The 26881-nt window shown below is 44.1% G+C and overlaps 1 protein-coding gene across 4 annotated transcripts in view; it reads right to left on the bottom strand.

Annotated features, from left to right (window-relative positions):
- WDR37 (WD repeat domain 37) overlaps positions 1-26881 on the bottom strand; it is a 79384-nt gene that overhangs the window by 13371 nt on the left and 39132 nt on the right. For all 4 annotated transcript variants that reach the window (XM_054726532.1, XM_008150299.3, XM_054726537.1 and 1 more), the window contains exons 5-11: positions 26631-26695; positions 22277-22412; positions 20919-20990; positions 18470-18514; positions 16552-16628; positions 9994-10228; positions 8515-8656 (exon numbers count right to left, since the gene is read on the bottom strand). In XM_054726532.1, the coding sequence (XP_054582507.1) occupies positions 8515-8656; positions 9994-10228; positions 16552-16628; positions 18470-18514; positions 20919-20990; positions 22277-22412; positions 26631-26695 (772 nt within the window). The remainder of the gene's footprint in view (positions 1-8514; positions 8657-9993; positions 10229-16551; positions 16629-18469; positions 18515-20918; positions 20991-22276; positions 22413-26630; positions 26696-26881) is intronic.

Below are 26881 nucleotides of genomic sequence, written 5' to 3' on the forward strand. Positions count from 1 at the left end.
GCTGCTGCAATCCTGCAGGTCCTTTTCTTTCTTGGGCAGTAATTCCAGCCCCGGAGCACTTCTGGAGCCGTCCTACAGCCCCTACAAGAAACCTCGAAGTACAGCACCTCCTGTTCCCACAGGCAAGGGCTTAAAAACTATCTCTAAGAATAATGAGTTTACAAGCCAAGTGCAGTCCACCAAAATTCATAAAAAGCCCTTAGAAATTATGACTGCTTTAAAGTTATGACATTTTCATATGTGTTATGCCAAATACCCAGGGGAGATATTTAGTACAAAAACGAAACCTCCAAGGCAGTGTGCCGACAGACGGCTGCCCGCCCCACCATAGGCCCGCACACACCTGACTCACTGACCAAGCACAGAACTCAATACAGTGAAAAATCAACCACCACCTGGTTATAAATGTCAAGCTGTCAAAACATATGACACATTTTCTCTTTAAAAGCATACAAAAAACTTAATAGCACAACACAAAATTCAAAGCACATAATCTAAACCTTAGCAATAAAAGCATACGAAACTGGCCGAAACCGGTTTGGCTCAGTGGATAGAGCGTCAGCCTGCGGACTCAAGGGTCCCAGGTTCGATTCCGGTCAAGGGCATGTACCTTGGTTGCGGGCACATCCCCAGTAGGGGGTGTGCAAGAGGCAGCTGATCGATGTTTCTCTCTCATCGATGTTTCTAACTCCCTATCCCTCTCTCTTCCTCTCTGTAAAAAATCAATAAAATATATTAAAAAATAAAAGCATACGAAACTGGCATAACTTTAGAGCAAACATTATAATTTTTTTAACTAATATTTTAACGCCTTGTTAGCTGTGGTGTTTTGCTTTCTTTAGAAGTGCTGAAGTTCACATGGGGAAGTAAAGTTACAAACATATGGAAAGAAAGCAAAAAAGAAAAAACTTGGTGTTTCAAATGTTTTATCCATATTGAGCTAATTTCAGATTTTTTTCAATGCCAGAGTTTATTCACACTTGTAAATACCATCAGTTGGGTATAGACTAGAGTCACTGGCCACCCGTGGGGGAAGCTTAATGGCCCTGTGACAGCCTCAACTGTCAGTCCCTTTTTATAGTAATTGAAACAAAACTAAACTAAAAAAGGGGGTGAGGGGACTTTCTACCAAGCTCCACAGGGAAGGCACTGGTGCTGGAAGGCAAGAATCTGGGTCCTCCTATTAGAAAACAATTAAAATGGGAATGTCTCACACTCCTTTCAAAGGGCAGTTAACTGGATTTAACCTAAAAATAAGTTTTATCATAGCAAGAGTTTCTTGCAAAAATGTCTGTGCATCCACAGCCCCCAGGGCAATAATCCTAGAATGACCTGTGTATGGAGTCCCACCCCGGAAGAGCGTGTACCAATACACAGCAAAGGGGCAGGCAGGCTACCCAACTAGTTTGCTTCAAATAGTCAGCTCACTTACTAAAGAATGGCATCATGTGAAAATAATGACTATATAAGGGTTTAGCTTATTTCAGATGGAACCACAGGATTTTAGCCCTAGCTTTTGAGGATGAGGACAGAAACATCCTATATAATAAAGAGGGAATATGCAAATTGACCATACCTCCGCCAAAAAGATGGCGGCACCCACAGCGGAGGCGGGGTCTCCGTAACACAAGATGGCTGCACACACAGTGGAGGCCAAATTCCCTTTGTGGGGCTTGACAGGGGACCTCAGGCCACACCCCCACACCTGGCAGAGCTTGACGGGGGACCTCAGGCCACGCTCCCCACCCTGGCGCCAGGCCGGGGGACCTCAGGCCGCGCCCCCCGCCTGGCAGGGCTTGATGGGGGACCTCAGGCTGCGCCCCCCATCTCGGTGCTGGGCCAGGGGACCTCAGGCTGCTCCCCCAGCCACGGCGCCAGGCCAGGGGACATCAGGCCGCGCCCCCCGCCCCAGCACTGGGCCAGGGGACCTGAGGCCGCGACTCCTGCCCTGGCGCCAGGCCGGGGGACCTGAGGCTGCGCCCCCCCACCCGGCGGGGCTTGACAGTGTACCTCAAGGTGCGCCCCCCCCACCCCAGTGCTGGGCTGACCTCAGGCTGCTCCCCTGCCCCAGCGCCAGGCCGGGGTACCTCAGGACATGCCCCCGTCCCGGCGTCAGGCTGGGGGACCTCAGGCCACACCCCCAACCCGGTGGGGCTTGACGGGGGACCTCAGGCCACACCCCCCATCCAGGCACCAGGCCGGACCGGAGGACCTGAGTCTGCATCCCCCGCCCGGCAGGGCTTGACGGGGGACCTGAGGCTGCACCCCCCTCCCAGTGCCAGGCCAGGGGACCTGAGGCTGAGCCCCCGCCCAGCGGGGCTTGACAAGGGTGGGACCGGCCGGGTCTGGATCTAGCCCAATGGAGGGGTGGGGCAGCCGGGTCTGGGTCTCACGCAATTTTGAAGCACACATGGGTGGGTGGGGACTTGACTCTGGGTCCCATGGTGCACCCCAGACTCTGACAGGAGGAAGATTTTCATATACATTTTACTAATTTTCTTTTATCTCTGACACTTATAGAGAAAGGGCAAGTAGCAATATTAAAATATTTCCTCTAATTAATCCCCTTTTAATGTGCACGAATTTCATGCACTGGGCCACTAGTATGAGAAATAAACTGCCAACAGCTGGAGAATTCCAGGCATCTGGGACATTCCCAAATTTCCCCATTAAACATTTCTATTATTTCCAAGACAGTACACACTACAGTTTCTCAATTCCTGCTATTAGGGAAACAGTTATATAAAGTACCTATAGTTACTTTTCATATAAATTAGTACACTTTGGGTCATTAACAGCTAAGCCAGTCATAATAACAGCCACAGTTACACAAGTAAATCCTGTTACGGAAAAATTCCCTTTATAATAAAGACATTTCATAATACAGAGTAAAAGTAAATATAAGACATCAAAAAAGAAAAAGACATGTGCATGTTTTTCCTTTCTAACAATCCACGATGAAAGCCTAAACAGAGCTTACATCAAGGAGCTCCGACCCTGTCCAGCAAAACCGATGCAGCACAGATTTCAAGGGGACCCACTTGGTAACAGATTTTCATCTTATTAGCAAAGTATTAAGTCTCAAACTCTATTTTCCAGGAAAAAAAAAACTAGAATCTATGTAAAAGTACAGAGAAAACAGTGAAAATGAAAAGACAAAAATCATCTCCCTCCCAGCTCCTAGAGAAACTAGTTATAAAACTAGGCCAGTAATGTTGAAGCCTGTCCGGCTACATCTTGCCTTAAGACAACAAAACACAACACACAGAGATTCAAATTAACTGGATGGTTAAGTAAATTACATCATGAAAGACATGAGATTCTAATATACGTCACTAAGAAACTTGTGTTGAGTTCCTAGAAATGACAATATGTTGAGATATAATTTTCCAAAGTGTGTTCTACATCAAGTTAACATGAAATATACAAGTTAACATGAAATATAGTGACCTGGTGCACAGATTCGTGAATACTGAAAGGAAATTAATTAGAAGCTGGTCAGCAGGGCAGGATTGGGTGAGACGGGCCAGACACGCCCTGAAGCCAACCTCCTGTGGTCCCTCCCAGTGTCTTTGGAGTGAGCGGGGTCCCTCCGGCAGGTGGGGTCCCTTGGCCTGGCCTGCGGGAATCGGACCGAAATCGGCTCTCCAATATCCACCCCCCACAAAGGGTCCCGGAGCGCAAGAGGGCGCTCTGCAAAGTTGCTGTCACACAAGGTGTGAAACGCAAATGTAAGTATGCCATAAATCAGATTCAGGGCCAACAGTGCCCCAGCAACAACATAACGCACGGCTGAAGGTGGAATCGCACAGCCCCATGAGGAATCGGGCTCCCTCCTCTCTGGTTTTGGGGTGCGTCACCTGAGAACCACCGCTGCCAAGTCACTGCAGCTCTTGCATTGAGCATCTGCCCCCTGGTGGTCAGTGCACATCATAGTGACCAGTCGGAGAGTCGGACACTTAGTATATTAGCCATATATATATATATATATATACACACACACACACACACACACACACACAGCACACACACACACACATATACACATATATATATATATGGCTAATGGTCATGTATTTTTAAGAAATACTGATCCACTAAAACAATACTCCACATGAGACTTTTTAGGACAACACCAACAAGTAAAGAACAGCAAAGCCATGAGAACTGCACACCTAAGTTTTATCCTATATAATAAAAGCCCAGCAACCAAATGGCGGGATGACCAGAATGACCAGAACGACTGAAGCCCCTCCCCGGGCCAGCCCCACCCCCAAGTGGGCCCCCCCCAACCTGATAGGGGGCAGGGCAAGCCGGCAAACCACCTGCAGCCCCTCACCCCAGCCGGTCCCACCCCCAAGCGGCCCCCAACACCCCAAAATCACTGTGTGGCTCCCTGGTTCATGTACATTTAGTGAAAGCACAAGAAAATAATTATCAGTCCCTTCTTTCACCAACCAGAGTCTCCAGAGGGCTCTGCTAATACTGCAGCCAAGGTGTGGAATTCTCCCTCCACGGCCTGCAGCCCCAAGAGACCTTCCAAATTAGCCAAAAAGTCAACCTAAGCATTAACGGGATGGTGGCTCTTTGCTGAGGAATGTAGAGAGGCTGGGTGGGGATTTTGTGAAATTGTGGTGCCTTGAAGATTAGGTGAGGTTTCAATTTCTCTTTAAAAGGGGTGGCGAAGAGGATCCACAACAGCAAAGGGTAGGCACATTCAAAAACAGAAAAACTTTTAAACAAACAGACATGAATATCATATTGGGAAACTGAGGGCAGAGCCCCAGGAAGAACACAAAAATCGTTAAAAGGCCATCATCCATCTTGATATACGTTTGCAAACAACACATAAACAACTTCATCTCATGGCACGTGAAATGCAAAACAGTTCTGCTGTGGGTTTTCTTTTGGCCATCCTTAAAGTATAATTAGATCCAGCTGGGGGAAATCCAGCATTAGACCCCACGGCCGGCCCCACCCAATGGGCTCCCATCGGGATGGGCCCGCCGGACCCCATCAGTGTATGAATTCGTGCACTGGGCCTCTAGTGTTTAATATTCAGCAAAGAATCAGGTTAGAAGGATTCAGAAAAATCACCTAGGAATGCAGAAGTCTGCCTAGACTAAGGGGGATGAACCCCTGCAAGAATGTCCAACTTGCTCCCTGCAGTGGCAGACACTGTGCTTGATGCTGGAAATACCAACAGCACAGCTCAGCCCAGCCCTGGAAGGGGTGGGGGGGTGGGGGGTGGCAGAGAAGGGGGTCTGGTAGTGCAGTGGCCTGGCTGCTGGGCAACCTCTAGGACAAAAACCCATTGGTTCTGAGGGGAAGCAAGAGATCCCAGGAGGGCTGCCTGGAGAAGCCATACTCAGACCATCAGAGATGAGCAATGAAGCTAAACACACACTCAAGATCAGCCACTCCTATGCTCTTCTGTAAGAATTAGGGTCTCATGTTTGGTTGTAAGAAAAGCATGTCTTTGCGTGGGGACACAGGTCTACTTGCAAAGGTAATGAATTCTAAAGGTTTTATTGGTCATATGGGTGCAAACCTACAGAACCCATGCCAGAGATTTTAAAAAAGCAATAGTAATAGAACAAGAGTCCTCAGCAGAAGACTGTAAAATGTCTCACTTCCTGCCCTAGCCGACGTAGCTCAGTTGGTTGGGTATTGTCCCGGGCACCAAAAGGTTGTCGGTATGATTCCCAGTCAGGGCATGTCCGGGTTGCAGGCTCCATCCCTGGTAGAGGGCGTGCAGGAGCAGGAGGTAGATGACTGATGTTTTGCTCTCTCTCTCTCTCACTTTCCCTTCCTTTTCTCTCTAAAAATCAATAAAAATATTTTTTAAATAAAATAAAATGTCTCACTTCCTGCTTTTCCAAACTGAAATTATTTCTAGAGGCTTCCTGCTAATAGAACACAGGAAAGTACTTTCATGTGGAATAAAGAGCCATCTTATGGCTGTGGGCACTGCCATCTTTGAGGGCGTGACAGTCAATTAGCATATTCCCTCCTTATTGGCTGTGGGCACCGCCATCTTTGTGAGGGTGTTACGGTCAATTTGGATATTTCCTCTTTATTAGATAGGATAATCAGAGGGAAACAGATGAGAACAGCCTTTATTAAACACTCCTAAAGCTAAAACTGACACTTTCATCAACTTCCAGTAATATACTAGTACACACATTCCTGGCTCTTTTAGCACAAAAGATATATAAAATTTTTCAGACAAATAAAGCAAGTGAAAATATAATGTGACTAAACAGTGTTAGAAAGACTCTTCTGGAATCACTCTTAGAGTCAAGCCTCACCTAGAACCCAGGCAATCTTCAGGAAATTACCTTATCTCCCTGTGCCTCAGTTTACCTCCACAGAACAGAGGATAGACTCACTGTTAAGATTAAACAAATAGGACCCAGTTTTCACTGTGCCTGGTGACACCAAGGACTCAATAAAAGCAGCTGCCACCATTTTCTCTTCATTTCTGCCCCCCTTCCCAGACATGACCCCAGTCCTCCCTGGTTCTCCACCCACAAGTCCTTCTGTGTCCATCTATGCTGCACAGGACGGTTAGGTCAGTGTAGCAAAGGTCCACTTACATCCTGTCTCCTAGAGACACAGCACACGTACTGACTGCCCGTTGTCTACACTCAAAACTCCCTTCTTCACAGTCCTCAAATCCCTGACCACGTGTAACTCGGTGCAGTAGCGGTGAGCAGAGTTAGTTTAGTGGGAAAACTGCTGGCACTTTCCACTGCTGGGTAGGGAAGTACAAGGTGAGGCTAGGACAGATTCCTACTGTGCCAAAGGCAGTATGTACTCAAACAGGAGAGAGTGCTGTCGAAAGAGACAGAGAAGCCACAGGAGGGTGTACTGAACCTGGAACAACTTGAGCATCAAAATTATGACAACTAAGACTTTATAACCATCGAAAAGAAAAAAGTCCTTGAGTCTATACTAATCCTCAACTACACTAATGAAGAGTGCCAGCTAATGAGTGTAGAAGAATGACAGAATTAGCAAGATCACCCTTTGCAACACTCAGTGTAATAACTGATTCAGGCAAGGATCACTGATGATGTCAGATCTTCTACAAGACAGGCTTGGTTTCTTCACACAAAAATTCAATGTCATAAAAAATAACAATGAAGCCCTAACCCGTGTGGCTCAGTGGATAGAGCGTCGGCCTGTGGACTCAAGGGTCCCAGGTTCGATCCCGGTCAAGGGCATGTACCTTGGTTGTGGGCACATCCCCAGTGAGGGGTGTGCAGGAGGCAGCTGATCGATGTTTCTAACTCTCTATCCCTCTCCCTTCCTCTCTGTAAAAAAATCAATAAAATATATTTTAAAATAAATAAATAAATAACAATGAAATGGGTGGAGAACTATCTTAAATTAAAGGAGACCAAAGAACTTTTCAACAAGTCTATAATATGTATGTCTTAATATTAGTTTTATAATTTAAACTACTAAAAAAATCAGTAGTACAATTTAAAAATATAAAAAAAAGAGAGATAACAGGGGAGCGGGGGGAGAGAGAGATGCCAAATTGTTTTCCAATCTCAAACTCCTTAAAAAATTCTGTCCTAGTGTTCCCTTTTGTATACTTCATGACTTTTGAACATTAAATCTAAAACTTAGTATCTAACATTCAACACATAAAACAGACTTGTTTGCTACATCACATGATGAAATGAATAAAATCCATAATTTGGAGAAACCAACTGAGCAAAAATTCCTTCATGAAAAAGTGTTTACTGAACACTAATGTGTGTATGGCCTTTTCTGGATGTGCAAGGGCTCAAGCAGAACAACACTGCCATCTAGGAGAGAGATAGGGATGGTTTCGTGGGGACAGTGGTGGCCTGAGGAGCAAGTGACAGGACACATCAAGAGGTGTAACTGGACAGGAGTCCTACTCCTGGTCTGGATGGGGCATAGTCGGGGAGTGGAGAGGTTTGTGGGATGAGTAACTAGAAAGATAGTCACTTCCTGTATTGGGAAGAGTCATACTGGGAAAAGAACAAGTTTGCGGAAAGAACAAAGTTCTGTTAAGATATGGGTACACCTGAGCTGCCCAACAGACAGCCAGACAGAGAAGGATGAGAGTCAGTGAGTCTTCTCCTGGAACAAACCAGACCCTGCAAATATATGCAGTATCAAAATTAGATGAAAACGACCCCAGTGCAGGGATTTGGGAGTGACTGTTAACAGTTCCAGTGTGATCACCTCACACCGCCAACACTGGAGTACTTCCTGCTTCCTCTCTGATCCCCTCTCCCAATGTCCCATTATGTCTCCATCCAATTTTTTGAGAGAACTTTGGTGACTTCTCTTATCCTAAATTCTTTGAAATCTCCAAAATGGAGTTTAGGAAAACAGTAGCCATTTTGAAAGACAGTGGAGTTGGAAATTAATATTGAAAATTAAGACAAGTATCAAGTTTTCATATCCACCCATAAAACCTTTTTCATGAACAATTAAAAAGAGACATATTGAATGACTGTAACTCACTCCGTATGGCCCTGGAAAACATTCACAGAGTGGATGGACGGGTCCCTAAAATCCCACAAGCGGAAGGTCGTGTCACGGGAGGAGGTTACCACGAGCCGTTGGGTGGGGTGTGTACAACAGTGCGTGAGTTCTTGGTCATGCCCTACAATACAACCAAAGACGACAAAAGTGCAAGGTCACCCATCTGCAGATACAGTTAGAATCAAGCTTTCTTAAAAAACACTAGAATCAAAAAGTCTTTATGGTCTCTATTACTAATATTTATTCACTGTAAACGTAAACACAAGGAATCATTTAATGACAGCACGTGTGGTCACAGTGGGACCAGTTTTCCCTCAGGAGCTGGAAGTCCTTTCACTTGTACATTTAAAAGGATCATGACACTCAGTGAGTGTAACCCAGTTCCTGATCCTAACAGTTAAATGGTCTGGCAAATCTCTTTAACAGGCTCAGCTTGCAAACAAATTAATTCTTAGTTCTTCACTTCCCAAATGACCTCTAATAATATTTGTGGAGCCTTCTGTGAAATACAGTCTTTAACAATCAATCAGAAAATGCACCTATTGACAAATTTGAAAAACATTTGTGATGAGCAGAATTCTAAGATGACCTGGTATACACACCCTGTCTGATACCTTCCCTTGAGTTTGGGCAGAACCTGCGAATATGGTGAGCTACCATTCTGGTAATCTCAGTACGTTAAAAGGCAAAATAGACTTTGCAGCCATAACTAAGGCCCCCAAACAATGTGGCTTTGAGTTCATCAAATTCAAAAGATGTCCTGGTGGGCCTGACCTGATCAGATGGGCCCTTTAAAGGATCCAGGCAGCCCTGGCTGGTATGGCTCAGTTGGTTGGACCATCGTCCCACAGACCAAAAAGTTGTAGGTTCAATTCCTGGTCAGGGTTACAGGTTTGATCCCTGGTCTGGGAGTGTATGGAAGGCAACCAATTGATGTTTCTCATATCTATGTTTCTCTCTTTCCCTTCCTCTCTCTAAAATCAATGAAAAAACATATCCTCAGGTGAGGATTAAAAATAGTAAAAGTGTGCAGCAGAGATGCTCTCTTGCTGGTGCTGGTCTGGAAGAAATCAAACGGCCATGGTTAATATACCTCTAGATGGGGACCATGCTAGATGCTAAAAGCAGTCCCCAGCTCAAAATTCCTGACCCAGGGAAACTATAAGGTTATAAATTCATGTTATTTTAAGACACCACCTTTGTGGAAATCTGTTAAAAAGCAACGGAAGGCTAATACACCAGCATATTTCAAATATCTAGATACTACACGCTACAATTAAATCCCCTAAAGATAAAATTAGCTACCAACAGTTCTATTAGAAAGGATTTCTGAAAAATCACAACCTGAGCACCCAGAGAACTGAAACTAATTCTGGACAGAAAGGAATGTGCAAGGTAAGATATAAACACATGCACATAAATCACAAGCACACTGCTGGCAGGCCAGGGCTAAAGTACCTGTCAGAGAGTGAACGAGCTCCGCCGTCTCCACGTCATACAGGTTTGCTGTTCGGTCCCAGGAGGCCGTCACCGCCTGCTTCCCCCCAACCAGCCAGTCGGCAGCTATGACTACTCCCTGGTGACTCTTAAGGGAAGTCAATGGCACCCGGATGGTAGGACAGTCACTGGACACGTCTCCGTCCACATCAGGCTCATCCTTATCAGAGCACTCAACTTCATCCTCGCCACATATCTGCAGTTAAAGGTGAAAGCAGAGAACTCCTGAGACCTGTGGGTCTTTCCTGGCACGGCTACACAATCAGACTGTCACTTGTCTTTCTAGGACTTGATCATCATTATGACAATACTGGCACAGTACGTGGTACATAATTGGTACTCAATAAATTTTATCACCTTTTTGATTATGTGCTTGGCTAAAACCAGAGCCAAATATAAGGAGAGAAAAAAATCAGGGCCACTATAACATCATACAGGCTACTGTCCACTTCCACTGATCAACAAAATGGCAAATACTAGTAAAATGATTTTCAACATTTTAAGTTTTTATCATGTATTAGATATGTAATAAAACTAAACAAATGCAACTGAAAGTCAATAATTCATCATAATAAGAAAGGAATATTACAATTCTCAAGTGCCTGCCTAAGATATACTTAGAATTCTATTGCTAAAACAATAGATATAAAGTTCACTTTTTCATACAAATCAACCAAGTCTTTTGTCAAAAGCTAAAGATAAAATAAAAACATAATAGTCACTGTAGGCTTCAGCTCTTTAAGAAAATATGTTTATCTATTCATTTAACAAATATTTATCAGGTGCTTACACAGTGCTAGACCAAAGACTGGGCACAGAGCAGGAGACAAACTCTGCTGACATGTATAAGGAACAATGAACAGCAAGGTGCACACCCCCTACTGCAATGAAGCCAGAGAATGGCCAAGTCCCCGCCTCAGGGAGCTAACATGCTAACAAGGAAGACAAGTCACACATGTGGGGGTGCATGCACACATGCACACACACACATTAGAATGGAAATATGTATTGTGTATATTCACACACTAGTGTGGGAATACACACCATGTGTACACACAGGGACAAGTGTGACATGTACACATAGTATAGTGATATTTATAATACACACACAGTCCTAGTAAAGGGATACGTGTCACATGCACACACACAGATTGAGGCAATAGTAAGTGCTAAGAAGGAAAATAAAGCAAGATGAGGGGATGGACAGTCATAAGGACTACTCTTATTCAAAATTATCAGGGAATCTCTGCTAAAGTAACATTTGACTTGGGAAGTGAAGAAAACAAAGGCGTATTTAGGGGAACAGTGTTCCCAGCCAAGGGAACAGAAGATGCAAAGGACAAGAAGGGAGCAGATGAGCTGCAGGGTAAGAGATCACAGAGATGTCACCAGTGTAAATCAGGTAAAACTTGAAGAAATAGAAAGGACTTCGGATTTTATTGTGTGTGTGCTGGAAAATCACTAGATGGTTTTGAGTAAGGAAGAGAGATAGTCTGACGCATGCTTTAAAGAACCAATGTTCTGTGCGAACATTCCGGATGGTTGAACTGTGTCTCCCAAAATTCATGTTGAATCCTCAACCCCCAGTACTTCAGAATGTGACAGTGTGTGAAAAAATGGTTTTTATTGATTTTTAAAGTGAGAGGAAGTGAAAAGGACAGAGAGATAGAAACACCGATGACAGAGAATCATCAATGGGCTACGTCCTGCACACCCTCTACTGGGGATCAAGCACACAACCCAGGCATGCGCCTTAACCAGGAATCAAACCCTGACATCCTGGTTCCTGCATCACCGCTCAACCGCTGAGCCACACCGGCTGGGCGAAATGGTGTCTTTAGAAAGGTCATTAGGGCCTGGCTGAGTGGCTCAGTTGGTTACGCATCATCCTATGCACCCAAAGGGTGTCGGTTCAATTCCTGGTCAGGGCACATAGCTGGGTTGCGGGTTCTATTCTGGTCAGGACATGTACGGAAGGCAACCAATCAATGTTTCTCTCTCACATCGATGTTTCTCTCTCTCTCTCTCTCTCTCTCTCTCTCTCTCTCTCTCTCTCTCTCTCTCTCCCCCTTCCTCTCTCTAAGTAGGGAGGATTTTTTAAAAAAGAGGTAATTAGAGTTAAAATGGAGTCATCTGGGTAGGCCTTAATCTAGTATGACTGGTGTCCCTAAAAGAGGACAGGAGGACAGACACACAGAGATGGCTGCCTACACGACAATGTCCTAGGCCTCAGGAAAAACGACCCCTTCTCTGACAACTGGATATGGGATTTCCAGCCTCCAGGACAGTGAGACAAGGAAGATCTGATGTTTAAGCCCCTTTTGTGGTGCTTGGTTACAGCAACCCAAGCACTGATACTGGGGAGACTAACAGAAGGTGATCACCAAGTACAGGTAGGGGAAGGGAGCCTGGATGGGTAGTAGTAAAGATAAGAAAGGTTAAATTAAGACACCCTTTGAGACAGCTCAGGATCTGCCGATATCCAAATGCCTGTGAGAAAAATTATGGATGATTTACAGGTGTTTAGTCTAAACAATAGGATGAAGGACAAAGGCTGAAACGGAACAAAACAAGAGCAGTTGTGGAAACATCCAGAGCTCAATTTCACACACATTAGTTTTGCAATGTCTGTAAGATACCCAAGTAGAAATTGAGTAAGTAGTCAGATGTCATAGAAGTCTGGAGTTAAAGAGTCGAGGACAGTATGCAAACCTGGGGGGGTCAGCAGCAAGGGATGCTCCTTAAAATCACAGGTCTAAGATCAACTAGAGAGTAGTGTGGAGGAAAACAGGAGAGAGGGTGGCAATAACCTACAAGCAAGTAAGAGAGCAAGGAGGTGATCCACACACAGGTGAGAGGGCTGGGAGGTGACCCACACAGAGGTGAGTGCTGGGAGGTGACCCACACACAGGTGAGAGAGCTGGGAGGTGACCTACACAGAGGTGAGTGCTGAGAGGTGACCCACACAGAGGTGAGTGCTGGGGGGTGACCCACATGCAGCTAAGAGGGTAAAGTGTCAGAGACCCAGGAGTCATTGGGAAGAGGAGGTGACCCAGCCAATGAGACTCAAAAGGAAGAAAGAAAATGAGAGAAACACGAGATGTGAGGTGGAGAGAGGGTCACACTGTGATAGCGATTTAGGAGGAACCCGAGGAGTGACTGCAAGTGTCTGCTGAGTGGGCCACATGGATGGGATGCTGACGCGAGAAGCCCAGCAGGGACACAGCGTATCCTAGAGAAGTGTGTAGGGAGAGGGAAAGGAGTGCAAGGACAAGTCTGACGTCTAACACCCCATGGCTCCCGGTGGGATAGAAGGCTCAGGTGGGTTAGGGGATGGCTACTACACCCTGTCTGTGTGCTGCTGGAAATGACACAATAAGAGGCAGGTGAAAATCTGCAGAAGGGAAAGTGAGAAAGTCACCCAGGAATGTGGCAGAAACGTGGCCTGGAGGAGTGTCACAGCCCAGAGTTGCTTGGTGGTGAGGCTGGTCACAGGGTGCTCATTGATCAATGCATGAGGGACAGAGGAAATGCCAGATGTAACACAGGTGAGTTTGTCCAGGAGAGAACGCACAATCTAGCAGCAAAGTTAAACATAAATGATTACACAAATTATCTATTCCATATGAATGTTAAATGCTACAAAGGATGCTCTGAGAGTAAGGCAGGCAGTCTGCGACACTGAGAGGTACCTGCAGGATGAGGAGTGGGGTGAGGGGAGAGTTCTAGGAAAAGAACCAGGAGAGAGGGAGAAGGTGGGGAGTCAGGGCAGCAAGCCCATCTCAGGGGCCGGAGAAGGGAGGAGATGCAAACTGAAACTAAGGGTCTACAAGGGCTCACTGAGGTGACTCACTGAGATTCGATGCTATAAAGACCATGCCTGATTTCATAAAGAGGCTGGACATGAGCAGTCAGATCTGAGACAGGGAGACTATAGTTAGAACAGTGATGGGCAACCTTTTGAGCTTGGTGAGTCAAACTTCACCAAAAAACTGAGCATAACTCGGGTAGTGTGTCACTTTGAGGAAAAAACTAACTCCAAGACTCTAGTCGCAAATGTTTCATCCTCAGGAGCAGCAAATGTTTCATCCTCGGCATGCGGCCGCATGTCATCAGAAATGGCTACGCGTGTCAGTGCTGACACGCGTGTCATAGGTTCGCCATCACTGAGTTAGAAGACTAGTTAGTGATCTGGACTAGAGACGGTGACAGCGAATAAGAAAGGTGTGTTCCTGTGGAGTGTAGCCTGCTCAAGGTAAACCATGCCCTGCCTGGTAAACAGCATCTAGAAGGGAAAAACAACAGTCACTATACATCCTGATGGAGACACTGTGGCCCAAACTCTCCTTCAGGGACACTGGTACCTGGGCAATGGGGCTTTCAGCCCTCACAGCCACTCCTGAGGAGCTTTGCTATCTCCTGGGCCGACAAGTGGGGGGAGGAGGGGTCTGGATGGCTCTGTGGGAAATGCAGAATAGGGGCGCCGGGTAGGGGAAACTCAGTGGAGACCTCAGGGTGGATGTTACAAAAGGAGTGTCACAGGGAGACAGAAGTGGATCCAAGAATTATTTAGGAACCAGAACCAGAAAGACATCACGTATTAGGTAGAAATGGAGGTGGGGAGGTAAGAGCAGGGAAGAGTCAAACACAAGTGACAATTCTGTCACCCAGTCCTGCAGCAGTGAGCCTAACAGGCTCTTCACTAACTATTCTAATGGAAGAAGTGACAAGTGGGCACGCAAAGGAGTAAATTCTGCCAGGGGAGTGGGGAGGTCTGGGGCAGGCCGTGCATGCAGTGTGGCCTTGGAACAGTGCGGTGGAGACCCTGATGTGGGAAGGGTGCAGGAGTGCAGAAAAACGGCCTGGAGCTCCCATGTAAAAATTCCTAGTTATCAGGATCCACGTTTGAGAGATCACAACATTTACAGAAGTCATTTTAGCAAACTACACTAGGAAACACAAATGTAATAAGTCATATTAAAAGATAACTGTAAAACCTTTAACCCTAAGCTGGAAAAGGGCAAGAGGTGGGAGGGTGAGAATTGTTTGTTTTTTGCCACTGTCTTGGAAACAATCTAACTTTAGTCATTTTTACTGCCAACGACGGAGGAGTGTGCCAAGAACTGCCAATTTCATACTAAGAACCTACTGAGAACCTGTCATCCACAGAACCACAAGTCCCTGAGTCACATGTTCTCATGTAGGAAGGACCACTGGGAGCCCATATGTAACTCATATTGATTTTCACTTTCAAATGGAGAAAACTCACCCCACTAAGTTAAATTAATTACTTAACATTATACAACTAGCATGATACAGTGATCAAACAGGCAATCTAAAACTGTTTACATGAGCCCTAGCTGGTTTGGCTCAGGGGATAGAGCATCGATCTGCAATTTGAATGGTCCTGGGTTCAATTCCAGTCAAGGGCACAGGACCAGGTTGCAGGCTCAATCCCCATTAGGGGCGTACAGGAGGCAGCCAATCAATGATTCTTTCTCATCATTGATGTTTCTATCTCTCTCTCCCTCTCTGAAATCAAAATTATTTAAAAAAAAAAAAAAAGAAAAATGGAAAGGAATAACTTTAAAAAAAAAAAACACTTTAAAACTGTTCACAGGATATCATCCAAATATTTCTCAATCAACACTGTGGATGCCAAATTAAAAGGAGAAAATGTCTGTCCAAAAACTGTACTAATTCAAAATGAACAAGATCTTAAACAGACTACAGTTTATTTCAGAATCTAGAACTGCTAAGAAATTCAGCAGAAGCTTAACACGTTAAGCACCCAGTCAGTCACCGGTGACTGACACTATACTTTCCGTCCGGAAGACAAAAGAGGCTGGGCACTTAACGTGTTAAGAACACAAGTGGCCCTCATTTAAAGAGACTTGTATGCACCGGGTGGCAGCTACAGAGGGGAGTAATCGAGTCCTCACTAGGGAAGGCCACACAGAATTTTGGCAGTCCTCTGGAGCGGTTCCAGTCATGCACTACGACGAAGGCTCCTCTCTAATTCAGCCTGAGCTTCCCCCACGTGCCCCAAATCCTGAGGCAGCGACTCCATGAAAAGGCCCTGTGTCTAATACAAGCAAAATCATAAAGGAGAAAAAGTCAATTTAATAGTCTATGTAAACTATTAAGTTTTTAAAATGTAATTACTCAACACAAGGGTTTGAAAAAAAATAAATAATAAAATAAAAAGTAATTACTATACATAATTTTCCCCTCTAACAAGACTGGTGCTTTCTTATTTTTGGGGGGGGGAGAGGGAACAACTCCACACAATGTTAACTCACTCTATGACCCCATGTAACCTTCATTTCTTCCTTAGAGACCCTATCTCCAAATGCAGCCATAGTGGGGGTGGTTACGGCTCCAACCTCTGAATGTTGGGGAGACACAAACATTCAGTCCATAAGATATTACAAAGTTATCCTAATATTTGCAGACATCCAGAACCCCACCAACATACCCCAGGTCGCGTTTTCAGGGTTAAGTAAATGTGCTGCTTACACTAGTGTCAGCCACAGGCTGGGGTGTCGGCAGCTGAACCGCGTATCTCCAAATGTGAGCAGTCTGGTCTCCAGAAGCTGCAGAGAGAAATGGGGAAATCGTCCAAGTGCACACCAGATGTAAAAAGTGCCTTCTGCAAGGCTCTGAGCATCCTCAGACATGTGTAACTAAGTGATCGTTACTGAGATGAATGTACTTCACTCAAGTAGCTATTTCTGAGACGACATAATGCTATTGAGAATAGAGCAAATGCACAAAATTAAGGTAATTACTTACAAAAATGTTCCCCTTTAATCTTAGGGTGGAAAGCTATCAGAGTTCAGAGAAAATTTACAAATAGATTTTATTCTCCAACTACCTAACCTAAATAAACTGAAACCCAATTATATTCTACCTTATGCCTATAATAGGTTCTGAGATATTTCAGAAAAGTAACACACAAATGCACAGTCCCACCCACTCAACACTCATGGACCTCACGATCTGCCAGGCACTACATAAGTACTAACATCTCACTTTCACCAGCCAACTTCCAAAGTGATGCTAGGACTTGGGACTGGAAAGAGAGGGCAGCTGAAGGCCCAGAAAGGCAGCAGGTGTGCCAAACAGTCGTCTCCACTGACCCTCGCAAGAGCACCTGCTGGATCCCATCTTGTCTTCTGGCTGCAGAGCTCACCCAAAGAATTGGCCACGCGCAGAGGGTGGTACCTTTCTCAGGTGTCAAATGCATTTACTGCCTGACTTGCCAATCTCTCTTCGAATGAGCATCATAACCAAACCACTGCCTTGCACTCCTCTCTCCAGCCCACTACTCTATCTGTTTGTTTCCATCAGCTCCTTTCTGAGTTGTCTCTTGATTTTTCCCCTTCCTTTCCAACTTCTTGTTGTCAATGGTCTCCCTCCATCTTCCCTCTTCCCAATCATATAACAAACAGCTGATTTAACAAAGTTTAAAGTCCTCCCCTCCTTATTCCCCAAATGTTTTTTTCAAGTATCAACTAGCTACTGTGGTCAGATCTGTGACTCTCAAAGTGACCTCCCACTGTATTCCACTCACATGTAAAAGCACCCAATTAGAACTACTTTGGTCCTTTATCCCAGGGATCAGCAAAATCATGCCCACAGGCCAAATCCAGGCAGCCATACTTTTTGCAAATAATGTTCCCTGCACTCAGCCATATCCACTCATCTGTGCATATCTACTACTTTCCCACTAACACAGAGCTGAGTTGTTTTGACACTGACCCTGTGGCCCTCAAAGATGTAAACATTTACGTCAGGTCCTTTACAGACAAAGACCTCTGACCTCTGGTTCATCCAAACACTTATACTTCAAGTTTACTGTCAGTGTCCCCAAAATACCATAGGGGTTGGACATTTTATAGAAAAACTTCTCAGTATAATAATGGTGTTTTTTAAATCACTATATAAAATATGATAAACCCAAGCTACCACAGCTTAGAAGAACTACCTAAAAAAGAATAAGAATGCAGGCTCTGCAGATTGCTGTGACTTGGAACTACTATTTTCCTCATTTTTGTATTTGAAGTGCTAAATTAGGAACTCGGCAGGAATAATGGGCCTCAGAGAACTGAGTTACAGTCTGCTGAGAATCATCATGGCACAAGCAGGGAAAGTGGACAACTATGAGGTCCTTCATAAAAAGACACCAAGAACATGGATCAATGTTAATCTCACAATAAAGTCAAGCTCATGTAATTTGCAATCCACTACTGATTAAAAGAAATACTACTTAATATGTTTTTCTTATTTCTCACATAATTCATAAACATCTACTAACACACATCTAACTTTTATACAAGACATGGATAATCCTGATGCTACTGATAAGAAAATGATTATAGCTGTTTTAAGATTATCAACAACTTCGTTCAATAAAGAAATTAAATCAACATACCAGTGAGAGCCAACTGCTCTGATGGGTGGAATTTGATAGAATTTACTGCAAAACAAAAATATTACATAAGCAGGTTTAAAATAAAACATCATCAGTATCTATTACAGCTACAGAATGTATTACAAAGTTAAATTTAAAAAGTAAAAGAACTATGGTAGTTCAAAGTTAGATTCTCCCATTCAGTTAACCTGTGATTAAACGTGTAAGTTACAGAGAACCAAGATACAATAAAAATACCCAATATCAGCTATCAAATTGCCAAAGTGCAGCAGAGAGAAAAAGAATATTAATAATCTATTTATTTTTATTTTTAACTCTAGATGCCTTTTCTATGGATAATCTGCAGAGTCCAGTGGGGGACACTATACTGCCCACCCAGCTGGCCCTAGGCCATGCCTCCTTCCCAGCTCTCAGCACCCCATAGTCCAGTCACCCACGGAAGCCAGCCTTCACACCCACACCTGGAAGGAGATGCAGGCCTCATATCCTATATGAGAGAAATATGCTAATTATCTGTTACGCCCTGAGGCGTAATGACCAACCACATAACGACCTGATCACAGATCTGCAAGAGGATGGGGCAGCAAACTACAAGCAGGCAGCAGAGAGCTACAGGAGGTGGGAGGGCAGCAAGCTATGAGGGGGGGGGGATGGAGGAGCTACAGGAGGGCAGGGCAATAGGCAGAGAGCTACAGGAGGGTGGCAGCAACCTACTGGCACATGGATTAGTGTGCAGGGCTGCTAGTATGAAATATAAGGAAGTGTTGTCAGCCTTCAACACTCTCCTTCAGTGAGATTCAGTTAGCTATGCCATCTATCTATATAATCTTCTATCTATATAATCTATATAATAGAGGATATGCAAATTAGCCAGGACGCCGTAATGTCACGACCGAACAGCAGGAACCTGAGGCTGCCTGGCTGGGGCGAGGGAACTCAGGCCCCACCCCCTGCCTGGTGGGGCTTGACGGGGGACCTCAGGCCGCGCCCCCCGCCCAACGGGGCTTGACAGGGGACCTCAGGTCGAGCTCTCCCGCCCCAGCACCAGGCCGGGGGACCTGAGGCTGCGCCCCCCACCTGGCACCAGGCTGGGGGACCTGAGGCTATGCCCCCCGCCCGGAGGGGCTTGACGGGAGTGGGGCCGGCCAGTCTGGGTCTCACCCAACGGGGGTGGGGCCAGCCGGGACTGGGTTTCCTGCGTTTTCGAAGCATATGCGGGTGGTAGGCGGGGACCTGACTCTAGGTCCCGCAGCATGCCCCAGACTCTGATAGGAGGGAGATTTTCATATACATTTTACTAATTTTCTTTCATCTCTGACACTTCTATTATAAAGGGCAAATTGCAATATTAAAATATTTCCTCTAATTAATTCCCTTTTAATGTGCACAATTTCGTGCACCAGGCCACTAGTTAGAATTACATTTTTCTAAGGAACTGAAAAATGCAGAAGATACTGTTTTACTGTTAACACCAAACAGGTAGCTGCGGGAGGAGCTGGTCAAACAAAGAACTGTGATGCTTAGACCATCACCACACTCCTAACAGATGAACAATATAAATATCCCAATTTCAGTAAGACTCACTGCTAGAGAGAAGGAGCAGCAGCCGGAACTTGCCTGCACTGCTGATGGAACAGAAGCAAAGAGTGGAAGCACACGCTCTGAGACTGTTTGGGTGTACCTGCTCATGCTGACCACCACGAACTGGACCACATGGGAGACACTCACCACACAGAATGACCACACATGTGAGCATCCTGGGCAGGACTGAACAGGAGCTCATTGCATGTCAGCCTCCTTCCGCCCTCACCTTCACCTCCTCACTCCAGCAGAAGACAGACAAGCTCACTTCTCGATAGGTTGGCAGGTGGGGACACCCTTAACTCTAGAAGCGAAAGGCAGATGCCACCTAGCAATTTATCTACGAGAGTTCAGAGAGTGGCGGGGGCTGGTGAGGGGCAGTGAGCCATGGGGCCACCTGTCAGAACATTGAAGATGATGCATTCCAGATGGAAGGACCCACAAAGGGAGTGGGACAAGCATGGGTGAAATTTGGTCAGAACACTTGGACATACAAGGTACATACACAGAAAGGGCAGGGAAGAGCTGCTGCGTTAACTACAGCACTAATGGCAGGCAAGTGCCTGGGGCAGACAGCAGCCTGCATTGGGTCCGATTATGGGAAAGTGAATCTAGAGTGAATATACAGTTTTTGATAAATAACACACATATTTCAGTTTCAAAACTATCCACCTGTGCCTGTCTGTGCAACATTAAGTAAAACACAGACAACTCCTATCTGACACCAGTAAGGGAGCTGAACTTTCCCTTTGTGAAGCCTCCACTTAGAGGGATGGCATCTATCTGTGTCTATGAAAATGTCCCACTGTCCTGACACCAACTCAGCAAGCCTCCCCATCTGGAGACCTGTTTATGTAATAGCACTCACCTGATCCCACATGGCCAGTGTACTTGATGAGGCACTTCCCTGTCTCAATGCTCCACAGCAATGCTGTATGATCTGCAAATTGAAACGAATAAGAAGAACTGAGCCATCGCCAGCTACATGGTCTTTTTAATAAAAGAGTAAGACAAATATTCTAAAAATGAGAAGTTACATTACCGCTACTGTCTCTTGCAATTCTGATTTTACTATTCTGTAATTCAACTGATCAAAGAAAACACTTCCAAAAAGATGGAAGAAGCTGGTGACTTGTCTTGGGTCATTTACAGGCAAGGAGAAAAACCAGGGTCCTCAGTTCCTGGTTCACTGTTACAGACAGCACCCCACTCAGGCTTAAATACAGAGGTCATTTACATCTCAGGTTCACTTTTTTAGTGAAATATTAAAACTTTTCAGAACACCATGTGATATTCAAATGTAAATAGCATCTAAATACAGTACTTAATTATTTGATATTTAAGAAATATTCCTTTAGACCTTTCCATTTATGGGCATACGAAAAAAGATAAAAAGTAGACTTAATAGGAAAATCTGAAAAATAAATGCCAATTACCCAACTGAGATTTCAGAGACATCAGAAAAGGACCCTTGTTATTCTTCATTAGTGTAAATTCCTTAAATAATCTGGGATGCTCATGTACGAACAGAGTTTTAAACAAGAGAAAATTTTTTTTTCATCATTCTAACTAGGCTTTACATTTTCTATTTCTACTTGAAAAGGCAGATTCTAGTAACTTGTCACAGCTGGAAAATTCATTTTCAACAAGTGAGCACCATTTTAATTTTAGCAATTTTTAACTGAAGGGGAATTAATTAGACAGCTTTCAAAAAAATGCCTTTTCTTTGATGAAAAGATAGGGGTCTCAATAACGCCCACCCTGTGATTCCCACAGGCAAACTCAGGGCAGCGGCAGCCTCACTCCCCTAAATCCTGGGACAGCAGTCCCAGAGACCACATAGCACTTCTCTCAGCCACACCTTACAAGTGGGAAAAATGAAACGTACTTTCAAAAGCAGATATACAGTTAGCATAAATAACAAGAAAGCCAATCAAAAAAATTAGTATGTTTAAAAGACATTCCACCTTCTGCTGCCTCGAATAGTGATTCCTTAACAGAGTTAGCTATATACCCTAGAGAGAGACATGGCATCACACCCACAGACTGAGATAGGCTGGACAGGGGCATCAGAACTAAGCACTAAGTCAAGGCTTTGTATGAATGACTGCTCAGCCACATGTCTCCTCCCAGGGTCATTCTGCTACCAACACCCAAAGGTCATTCATTCACACCAGCTGTTGTGCAATCATGCGTGACAAGCAGCGGGGCTAGCTCTGGACTCACCAGCAGATGCGGTCCCCAGCACCACGGGCTGTGTTTTCGCCACACTGACATCCCAGATGCCATCCCTGTGACCAATGTACTCCTTCACAAGCTGGCACACAGCCCTTGATGTGGTGGCCTTGAAGCTGGAGACAATCTAAAATTGTAACAGGAAAGAATATTGTAGATGATTAACTGAGCAAATGTTTTTTAAGTTAAAAAAGGATGTTTTGAAAATGCATAAATCATTGAACAGAATATTTAAAACACTAAAGGAACACAACATAAATGCAAATAATGGAACCCATCCAGCTGGATATCACAAAGCAGGAATGAAGTCCTTACCTTACAAAGGCCCCAAAGAGCCCCACCAAGTCCCCCACTTCCCATAAGCATGTCCTACCATGAAAAGAAAAGCCTATTTACGTGTTGCAAGTCACTCTTCCAAAATTCAAATCATCAAAAAATTTCCAAATTCTGGAAGATATACCCCAAACCCATAACACTAATTACAGTTATTATTGGGGACTTTCGTTGTGTTTCTTTTTGTTTTGGGTGACTGATAAGAACCACGTTATTTTTGGGAAACACCAAAAGATGGCCCCTCTAAACAAATGAGATCTTTCCAGCATTGTTTGATGAGCACGAGCTTGATGACCACACCATACTAGGAAGAGGCACAGGGCAGTGATAGCAGCCAGGGTGCAAGCAGCTCACAGTCTAATGGGGACAGACCCAAGCACCACACAGGCCACAAGATGGTGCGGCATCATCTAGCATGACACAAAGCAAACAATTCTCCCTTTCCTTATAAGGAAAAGTGGAAAGCATGTGAGGAAGACACTAATTCAACACAAAGAACTCTTGAGAATTTCACTTTTAAAACTGTAAAATCAAGTGAAAAAGAAAAATTGGTGGCGTTATACAGCTGTTTGAAACTCTGAGTTAGCAAAGCCCTAAAAAGATGTCTCAGTTCATTCTTAGTGAAAACACAACCCACTGTTGAATCAACTCGGGTGTGAGTACCAAGTTATTCCTAACACAGCGGGTGACAGAACAAATGTGTTAGGAGACCCATTCTCACCAGCACCATACACAGGCTCTGTCTGATTTGACTTAAATATACATGGAATTACAAAAGGACCAGGTCACCCTCAAACCTTCTTCTTTTTGAAAGCTCATATCCTACTCAACCTAGTAAGATTGTCACTACACATGGAAACATTGCTGTATAGGTGCCATTCATGTGTTAAATAATGTAACATTTAGAAAGGGGTAAGGAAAAACATGCACAGCCTACGCCCACAATAAGTGGTAGCAAGTTTAATTTTCCAAGTCTGCCATTTCTATACAGACCGTATGAATATGAGAAATGAACAAATGAAGCCACATCCATCACCGACCCTACGGGAACAATAAGGACTGAGGGGCACTGACTCACAAAAACATTTCTGGTGGATTTCTGGAAGAGGTAACAGGCAGTCCAAGAACACTAACACATTGCTCCTAATGCCACTACATAGTGACCACCTCTTAACACTGTTTTTAAAAGTGTTAACTGCTTAGCCACAATTGCAAGGAGGCCCCACCAAAGACTGAACTACTCAGAGAAAACATTCATGACAGAAAAGCAACATGATGAAGCAACAAATGGACACTCACACATCCTAACTATCACTTTAACTGAGATATAATCTATACTACTTTAACAAAATCCAATGTGTGAATGTTTTCACAAGTTTCTTTCAAGTGGTTTGTGAATTAAACTGTCGTACCTGCCTTCCTGGTTTGCTCAGTGAACTTCGGTTTTCCACTATGTCACCAACCACACTACCTACCTACCTGCTGAGTCGGAAGGAGGAAAGTAATAAACCCAGAACACAGTGCCTATCTACTGCACTGTACTAACTCTACTACCCAGAACATGCATGGCACCAATCAGAATACATTCTGATATCAGATCATTTCTCCCATTTTTAAATAATGTCATATATGTTCATTGTTATTCTTTAAGATGGGTACAATCACACTGTGCACAATGCTATAAAGATGATTACCCACATGCTTCTCATAAATTCAGATCAATTTCTAGTATCCAAAATGATTGGGCTTTAAGTACTTTTTTTTAAAAACCAAAGTGTTATTGTACATACCCTTCCCTTTGCCCCAATCTTATTTTTCACTACTCATGGTAAGGAATAATTTTATATAATCCTTTATTCCTCTACTTCAAAAATTATCAGAGCCCTAGCCAATTTGGCTCAGTGGATAGAGTGACAGCCGGCAAAATGAAGGGTCCCGGATTTGATTCCCATCAAGGGCACATGCCCAGGTTGTGGGCTCGATCCCCATTAGGGGACATGCAGGAGGCAGCCAATCAATGATTCTTTCTCATCACTGATGTTTCTATCTCTCTCTCCCTTCCTCTCTGAAATCAATAAAAAACAAAATTATCAGAAAGTTTTGGCATTCTAAGGCCTTATATTATATACATAAGCTAGAATCACTAAATAAACAATATAATCTCTCTATATATAAAAGCCTAAGCGACCTTTACGACCAAACGACTGGAACAACCTGAATGACCAGTCGCTATGACACACACTGACCACCAGGGGTCAGACGCTCAATGCAGGAGCTGTTCCCTGGTGGTCAGTGTGCTCCCACGGCCAACCTCCCACGGCCGGCCAACGTTCCCCAGTCCCTCCCTGCAGCCGGCTGACCAACCTCCCGCGGCCCCTCCCCCTGACCCCGCTGGCCCAGCCCTGCCCCTGATGGACCCTGATCGAGGGTGGGGCTGGCCAGCCCTGATCGCTGGCTAGGCTGAGGGACCCCACCCGTGCACGAATTCGGGCACCAGGCCTCTAGTACTCTAATAAGTTAAATGAGGAAGAACATAACCTAACTGCATTTGAAAAAAGTTTAACATTGATTTATTAAAAACTTCAAATCTAGTTAAGTTTAAGCTAAATACATTAAAAAAAATTTTTTTAACCATTTACATTTCCAAGTTATTTAAAAGGAAAAAAAAAACAGCCCTAGCCAGTTTGGCTCAGTGGATAAAGTGTAGGCCTTCGGACCAAAGGGTCCCGGGTTCAATTCCAGTCAAGGGCACGTACTTGGTTGCAGGCTCCTCCCCAGCCCGGGCCCTGGTCAAGGCTTGTGCAGGAGGCAACCAATCAATGTGTTTCTCTCACACTGATGTTTCTCTCTGTCTTCCCCTCTCTCTTCTACTCTCCCTGGAAATCAATGGAAAAATATCCTTGGGTAAGGATTAACAACAACAACAAAAAAACACACACACACAAGAAAATGTCAGCAATACTCAGATTTTTAACTAAGAATTGCCAAAGACTTCCAAGTAAGCAGAAAGACCAAGTCTGCTACATTAATTGCAGTTAATCTCACTTTGGACCTTAAGGGAAATAACTTTAAGCTCAGGGAACAAACTGGAAAAACAGAAAGTTAATAATAACTATTTATGTCTTTATAGCAGACTCACCACAAATTTAAACTTCCCCTCAGGTTTAGAAAAGGAATGTCCATTTGTTAAGGTTAGGTAATTAATTTACATTTTGTATACTCAACATACTCCAAAGTAGAGATGCATACAAAATTACTTCAAAATATTACTTCATAATGGTAATTCCTTATAGATATTTCCAAACAATTAAATGCTGCCACTTTAAGAAGATCAGAACAAGATAATTTAAGAAAAAGCAAAATGCCACACCAAAAAAAATGCCTTGGAGACAGACCTTCACTTCCTGATCATACTTGGAAAATTAGAGAAAGTGAACTAAAACTTAACTACAGTTCAGAATGTAATTTGCCAAGAGGGAGGTGAGGGCATGAGTGAGGAGGGGTTGGGGGGGTAATGGGGAGATGAGGACACATATGTAATACCTTAATCAATAAAGAAATTAAAAAAAAAAAGATAAAAAGAAAAAGTGCCCTGAAGTGGGGAAATGATGAAAATAGATATAGCATACCTATATAATTATATTTTATGCTGCCATTAAAATGTTTACAAAAAAAAAAAGAATGTAATTTGCATTGCTTTATACCTATTTATTAGTTTTCTCCAAATTCAGAGTCTCTGTATCAAGCCAAAGAATAATACAAAATATATCTTTCCTCAAAAACACACAAATTTATTGATGCATAATATATTCACCTCAACAAGTATTAGTATCTTGGTGTCTATACACTGTGGCCATTTAACAAATCTATCCTTCTAAAAACTGACTTAATACCAGAAGTTTATCTTTTCCTATCAGACATATCTAATTAAAAATATGCAACTTAGAGTATACAGTACATATGCCCACCTTAAGTACCACATGACTGGCCCACGAGCCAGCGCCTTGCATACCTTACTGGTGGAGGCCTTGTAAGTGGTCTTCAGCTTCTGAGAAAGCTGGCTGGTACTGTGACTGGCTGCCGAGACAGAGAATCGACAATCAATACAGCCATACAACTAAGGAGCCACCAACTTTCAGAGCAGGGACATAACTGCAGTCATTAATGGGATCGTCCATTTCACATGGGAAGACAGTGCAATTGGGAGGGTTTGTCTGTCCATGCGGACATGGGGGCAACAGGCAATTCCTTCTTTCCTCTGTG

This window comes from Eptesicus fuscus, chromosome 2, assembly GCF_027574615.1.
Source record: "Eptesicus fuscus isolate TK198812 chromosome 2, DD_ASM_mEF_20220401, whole genome shotgun sequence".
In the NCBI taxonomy this organism is placed as follows: Eukaryota; Metazoa; Chordata; class Mammalia; order Chiroptera; family Vespertilionidae; genus Eptesicus; species Eptesicus fuscus.